This window comes from Mus caroli, chromosome 8 (genome assembly GCF_900094665.2).
Source record: "Mus caroli chromosome 8, CAROLI_EIJ_v1.1, whole genome shotgun sequence".
NCBI lineage: Eukaryota > Metazoa > Chordata > Mammalia > Rodentia > Muridae > Mus > Mus caroli.
In genome coordinates, this window is record NC_034577.1 from 85,621,890 (window position 1) to 85,628,874 (window position 6,985).

Consider the following 6,985-nt stretch of genomic DNA (forward strand, 5'->3'; position numbering starts at 1 on the left):
AGAAAGAAAGAAAGAAAGAAAGAAAGAGAGAGAGAGAGAAAGAGAAAGAAAGAAAGAAAGAAAGAAAGAAAGAAAGAAAGAAAGAAAGAAAGAAAGAAAGAAAGAAAGAAAGAAAGAAAGAAGGAAAGAGGGCCAGCAAGGTGGCTCAATGGGTAAAGAAACTTGTGGCCAAATCTGATGATCTGAATTCAGTCCCCAGGACCTACAGGATAGAAGGAGAGAACCCACGCCCAGACATTGTCCTGTGACCTCCACATGCATTCTGTGGCACGTATGTACACATGCATACAATTAAATTCAGAAACTACAGAAACCAGCAAAGTGGAAGGGACCATTGCCAGGACAGGGGGTTGAGGATCAATAGAGAATTGAGATAGTGAAATATCAGTGATCTGTTGGCAGCAGTGGGAAATGGGAGGGGGACACCTTTAAGGGAGGTAAACACAGAAGAAGGTGGGGGGAGGGTAATAGCAGAACACAGATGATCTGATGGTGAAATGGGAAAGCGGCTTCTTAGGGGAGGGGAAGGGAGGTAAATACAGAAGGAAGGAGTAGCTAAAATAGCAAAGATGTCTGAAAAAAGCCACACGAAACCATACAATCATTTACCTTTAAGAAACCGTAATACACACAAAAGTCTCCGTATAAAAAAATAAATATATAATTTTAATGAAATTTTTCCATCTAGGTTGCTGGTCAGTGCTCCCTCTAAGAGCCAAATACCACCGAACAAACCCCAATACCAGATACAAGAAGATCTCTCTAAGGTGTTGGCCAGAATTGTCCAAGAAACTCCCAAAACATACAGCCAGTTATTGTTGCCCTCAGCATGAAATGGAAGGTAAATCCCTGTGGCTGAAGATACCATGTAGTTTAGAAACAGAACCCAGATACCCCTGAACTACACCTGATCTGAATGTCCCCTCCCTGAGGACTAGATTCATGGTAGCAGAAGGCACTGTGTAAGCTTCCAAAAGGAGACAACCAACTGTCCCACCCTGTGACACCTATGATACACATCAACGATCAGCATGGTATGATACCCCGGCTGGTGCAGTAGTGGTACACATATCTTGGTGGTAACCAACAGCTCTCTCATTGGACTAGAACTGCTCAACAAGAGGGAAACCATGCCTAGTTCTGGCACATAGCTAACTACTCAGTGTGAGTGAAGTCATAGTTATTGGAGGAGAATCTATAGCCATTAATTTATTAAGCTAGCATAATCCCTAACAACAACCTATAGATGTTTGCCCTTATACCCACAGATAAATGTAGTCTTCACCCGCATCAAGTAAAGTTCTCTTTCCACCAGAGACCGCTACAGAAAACTACAACCAATCAAAAACATAAGATTGTGGAACCCAGTCCCAATGGATATATTTACAAAACACTCCGGCACCTAAGGCTCACCGAACATTGTGGAAGAAGAAGCAGAAAGATTGTAAGAGCCAGAGGATCAAGGAGCCTGGCATGATATTGTGTCTTCTAACAACATCAGAAGCTACACCCACTAAGCCTCAGCAACATAACTGCCCGAATGTGAGCTGAACAAGGAGGACACCAATAGACAAGCCAAACTGCACAGGGAAAAGCCCATGAGGCTCCAACCCTACACAAAGAACTATAGGTGACTGAGGGAAGCTGGGAGCAGAAAGCGTGTCCTTTCCCAGGGAGGAGCACACCAGCTGGTTGTCCAACAGCAAAGCTCAGCTCTGACAGCACACATGCTAGTAACATTATACAGACTGATTGGGTTATATTAGAAATATATTTGTATATGCTTATACAGATATGTATGCAATGACAATTAATGGGGAAAAAAAGAGGCCATGAATTTAAAGGTGAGTCAGGATGGGTCTGGGAGCGCAGGGGAGAGGAAATGGAGAAATGTTACAATTATTGTCTCAAAAATTTAAAAATTAATGTAATTTTTTCTTCTTCTTGTTGGTTTTTTTTTTCTTTTAAGGAAACTTTTTTTTAAAAAAGACTTATTTTATTTTTATTTATATGAGTACACTGTAGCTATCTTCAGACACACCAGAAGAGGTCATCAGATCCCATTACAGATGGTTGTGAGCCACCCTGTGGTTTCTGGCAATTGAACTTAGGACCCCTGGAAGAGCAGTCAGTGCTCTCAACCACTGAGTCATCTCTCCACACCCTCCACCCACCCAACCCCCCAGACACTTCTTTGTAGCCTTCTCTGCCTCAGAGAACATGTTGTGAACTTTTACGTTCATGGGACAGGAAGTGACAAACCCAGTCACTTTGAGCTATGGAGGAAGTGGCATCGGACACTTCTTTGAAACAGCCCCTTTTATTGTTGGGGGAAAATTATATGAATGTACTTACATATAAAGTAGTAGTCACTTTGGAGACAGAGATATTTAGGAGTTGGTGGCTCAAAGGAGTCAAAGTGCTGGGTAAAACCAAAGCTGCTGGTCATAGCTGCACACATCTGTAACGCCAGCATTTTCAGGCGGGAGGATAAAAAGTTTGAGGCCAGCCAGGGCCACTCCAGACCCCTGTGGGGGAGATGCTGTATATTTATATGTACTCCCCACTCCTGTAAGAAGGCCTAGAACTTAATCTTCAGATTCTAAAGGCTCCTGGAATCCCACAAGGATGTAAAAGTTTCACGTCTCCAAAGACATGCTTATGTCTGTAAAAAACCTTTTTTTACAGTTATTCATTTTGGTGTGTGTGCGAGAAGATGGCCGAGATGTGGCGGTTGGCAGGACTCAGTTGTCTAGGCCCATGGGGGTCTAAGGATTAAACTCAGATCCTTATGCTTGATAGGTAGTGCTGTCCTGCCAGCACAACACGGATTTCTGTGCGTGAGTTGAAGCTATGCTTCTAGTCATTTGTTTCCTCAGGGCGGATTTGTTTCTGACCACTAGCTTCCATCAGGAGCTGTGAGCCAGAGAATGGGCAGAGCAGTGAGCTAGGCCTGGTATGCTCTTTCTCAGACCTGGAGCCAGCCTGGATGTGACTTAGCCTGGACCAGACCAGCAAGTGTTACACTGTTTCAACCTGCACAGCCCAGGAATTAAGAAATATTGAAGTATTAAGGGATTGGGATTTACAATTGTTGATCGATTGGCCTTGAGCAACATCACAACATCATCCAAAGAGGATGTTGGCACCGTTGCTGGCACAGGTGGCATGGAGCTAAGAGAGATGGCTTAGACAAGTAGAGGGACATGCCTTGCCCTCTCTGGGCTTGTTCCATGGGCCAGGCTCTTGTTGGTATTAATACCTGCTAGAGGCAGGGAACATTGACTGTGCCACAGATGGGCTGGCATAAACTCCCATTGCAGGCCCAGAAAGACTGTGAGCAGCCACAAGCCAGCATGAAGTTCCTGAGCTGGACTGCACTCCTGACGCTCTCAACCATAAGCTCTGGTTTTAATCAGCACTGGGTCCCCAGCATCTAGCACAGCACAGCGCAGGTCCTTGGAAAGTAAAGAATAAGAGTGTGGGTGCCTGCAGGGACCATCTCTGTACCAGCACAGTGTCATCTCTACTTCTGACATTGACTCCTGATGACCATGATGCCAGTACATTTCCCCTCACTAGATATTCTCAGCTCACGTTCATGGTATCGGGGGTCAGGCTGAGTCCTGAGTGATGGAGATGAGCTGAGAACAGGGAGGAAGTATTACATGGGCTGAATGGGAAAACCACTTTTCATCAGAGGCCGTCAGCATTGCCACGTGCCGGACACTCGAGAGTGAGTCCATCTTTCCTTTGTCCACTTTCCAGTTCACATCTTCAGTTATGTGTTACATCATCTGACTCATTCATCTATTCATTCCTTCATACATCCAGCATCCACAAACCCTCGTGCAAGACTGGGAAGGGGCAGAGCTGCTTTAGCACGTGAATAAATCATCGTGTAGCAGAGCAAGTAACATGAGATGTGTGCACACATATTACCAAGGGACACACACGGGGAGGGGAGATGGAGGGAGGAAAGAAGAGGGAAGGAGAAAGAGAGAGAGAGACGGAGAGAGAGAGAGAGATCACTGCAGCTCCAATATTTTTTCATGGGGCATTCCATCATCCACTGGGCACTTTGCACGCTATGAAAGGTAGGTAGCTGCCTTACCAAAGCCTGGGGATGGGATAGAAGTTGGGGCTGGTTAAGAAGCCCCACCAAGTCTTCTCTTCTTTCCCTCCATGTGTGATCTAGAAGGAAAGGTTCCCAGTCCAGGTGGGCACATCCCCGTGCTTTCCCACTGTCTATGGTGAGGCCTTTAAAGACCAACAACCATGGGAAAGAATGAAGCTCTGAGCCTAGGCAGGAGTGGCCCCAGGAAGGAGGAACAGAAGTGGCAGCTAACCCTGTGCAGCTGGATGTGTGCTGCTATGAGCCCTCACTGAGTGCCACGGGAACCTCACCTGGCTTCCTTAACACTATGGCAGGGAAGCAGGTGGGGCAGGCTTAGCCCTTTGTGAAAGCCACCTAAACCTCCAAACAACTCTACCTGCCCTCTGCCCTCTGCTGCCTGCCCTCCCTACCCCCGAGCGTCTCACTGGGCCGTGTGCAGGGCGTCTGGCCTCAGGGAGAGGTGGGGTGAGCTGTAGTCCACACCTACACAACTATAAAGAGGGTGCCTGCAGCAGCTGCTGCCTCAGCCTCCCTTTCTTAGCTGCTCACACACCTGGACCATGGACCCTGGGGAATGCACGTGTATGTCTGGTAAGTAAGGAAGCCCTGTTAGGGAATCTTATAACTTTACCCCTGTATCCTGCAAGGCAGCATGTGGGACTATTGGAAACTTTACTTAGGTGCCATGGATGAGGTTTATCCCGGATTGGCAACTCTCACTCTGTTGTCTCCCAGCCAGATTTGCTGAAACGGATAGTCCTGGTCCAGGGAATAGCGAAGGAAGGGACCTAAAAACCTTCGTTCTTCTGGCTGCAGGGCCCTAGTGGCAGCCACCAGAGTAAGGAATGGAGCTATGGCCCAGAACCTGGACTCTTGGTTTTGGTTTTCAGCTGCCATTCATTCACCAACACATCTGATTTATAGACCTCTGTGTCCTCCTTTGCAAACTGGGGTTATTCAACTCTGGGTGGCTCCTGGACTATGGAGCCTATGGAAAGGTTAAAATTAGCAAGCCGGGGGTGGGTGGGGTGGATGCTTAGAGGCTTAGCTGTGCTCTCCAGTCAGTAAATGTCAGTTGTAGTGGAGCATGCTAGCACTCAGAAGGCTGAGCAGGAGGAGGAGGACCCTGTGTTCAAAGCCATTCTGTGTTGCTTGGTGCAGGGAAGAATGTTGACCAGAAGGTGGGAGATCAATCGGGGTTCAAAACAGTCCTGTATGGTCTCAGCCTTGAAAATTGTCACCTAAGAGTTTCAAATGTATCCTTCATCCTTAATAGTAGAAGTCTGTCCCCTACATTTGGAAAAGATACAGAAAATTTGAGTGTTCTCAAATTGAATGTGACAGACAGGATGAGTTGAGAGAAACAAAGAAGTGTGAGTCCCTTTTATGAAATTAAAGCAAGGTATAGAGGCCCCTGGGGTCTCTGCTTTCCTTTCTGCTTTCCGTTCAGGTTTTCCATCTGGCCTTGTCAAGAAGAGGCTATGAATGCCCTTGATGGTTGTCCTTGTCTGGGGTTGTCCTTGTCTGTTAGTGCTAAATGGACATCTGTACCACCTGTGTTTTTAAATGACAGATTCTTTCACCCACCCAGAGTGGGGCTTGGGGGTCAGGAATGTGCATTGTCACAGGAAACCTGGTTTGAGCCCATGCTGCCCTTCCTGCTCCCGGTCCCCAGCCATGGCTTGTCACTAGAACCACTGACCTATCCACAGTCCTGGGGTGATGCTCAGCAGCAGCAATACCCTCTTGTCTAGCCACTGTGTTGCTCCCCCACACCCACACGCACACCAAGGAGCATCTGTAACCGTAGCCCCATGCTCACCTGGTCTCTGTCCTCGCTCCTAGGAGGGATCTGCATCTGCGGAGATAATTGCAAGTGCACAACCTGCAGCTGTAAAACCTGTCGTAAAAGTGAGTATGGTCACCTGGACACTGCCAGATGCGAGTGGGAATAGCCCCATCCCTCGATGGCACCGGTGAAGGCAGTGCAGGGATTCTGGGATCCTTTTTCTCAGTGGGGGTGAGGGGATATGATATGACACCCAAGGAGACATGGGACAAAGCTCCTTGGGGCTGCAGCCCACCCAGCTCTAAGGACATCCATGGTGTTTGGAGCATGGTATTGGTTCTGTCCAGCCCAGTGAGGAGGAGGAGGATAAAGTCTTGGTTTGGAGGAATGAACCCTGGCTTCTGATCTTGTTTCTGTCATGGCTGTGACCTTTGAAAAGCCCACCCTCTGTCTGGAGCACTAATGGACCCTAGAGGACCTCTGAGGTCCCTTCTTGCTCTCATATCCCACAGCCTCCTGGCCCAGGGTTTCCTGCTGCTTCCGCTAAGGTGTTGGGGGGAGGGTGGGAAGTGAAGAGCCATGACTCATCTGTCCATCTCCTAATTTTTTCAGGCTGCTGTCCCTGCTGTCCCCCAGGCTGTGCCAAGTGTGCCCGGGGCTGCATCTGCAAAGGGGGTTCAGACAAGTGCAGCTGCTGTCCCTGAAACCCACCTATGGCACCGGGAGAGATCCCGGGAAGTGACTACACAGTACCTGAGTCAAGGGATTTAATTTGTATAATAAGTTGTACTTTTTATATGTGTGCCCAGATGCGGGGCAGGTGATGTCCATGTAAAGTTCTTGGAGTAATAAAGTTTCCATTCATGGCTGTCTGGTGGCTCAGAGTATTGTTTAACCCTAACCCTAACCCTAACCAAGAAGAACCAAGGAGGGCTGGCTCTATCGCAGACCCTCGAGCAGCCCACCGGAACCCCACTCACACGTGGCTGCTCATTGCTGCTCACTTTAAGGTGCTGCAACTGTGTCTGGGCCTTTCTCCCACTTTACAAACACAGGGCAGCCATCATGGCCCTGGGAAC

At 48.0% G+C, this 6,985-nt stretch overlaps 1 protein-coding gene across 1 annotated transcript; it reads left to right on the plus strand.

The window, feature by feature from the left end:
• The first annotated feature begins 4,645 nt into the window (after positions 1-4,645).
• Positions 4,646-6,774, plus strand: Mt4 (metallothionein 4). Its single transcript, XM_021170906.1, has 3 exons — positions 4,646-4,708; positions 5,963-6,028; positions 6,519-6,774. The coding sequence occupies exons 1-3, from the start codon at positions 4,678-4,680 to the stop codon at positions 6,608-6,610; spliced, it is 189 nt and encodes a 62-aa protein (XP_021026565.1). The 5' UTR covers positions 4,646-4,677; the 3' UTR covers positions 6,611-6,774.
• Positions 6,775-6,985: the final 211 nt, after the last annotated feature.

Bases quoted from the DNA above. Each gene is read 5' to 3' on its own strand.
- Mt4 (XM_021170906.1), top strand. From the start codon at position 4,678: ATGGACCCTGGGGAATGCACGTGTATGTCTG. The intron at 4,709-5,962 runs GTAAGTAAGGAA...CCTCGCTCCTAG, and splicing joins GGAATGCACGTGTATGTCTG to GAGGGATCTGCATCTGCGGA. The intron at 6,029-6,518 runs GTGAGTATGGTC...TAATTTTTTCAG, and splicing joins CTGTAAAACCTGTCGTAAAA to GCTGCTGTCCCTGCTGTCCC.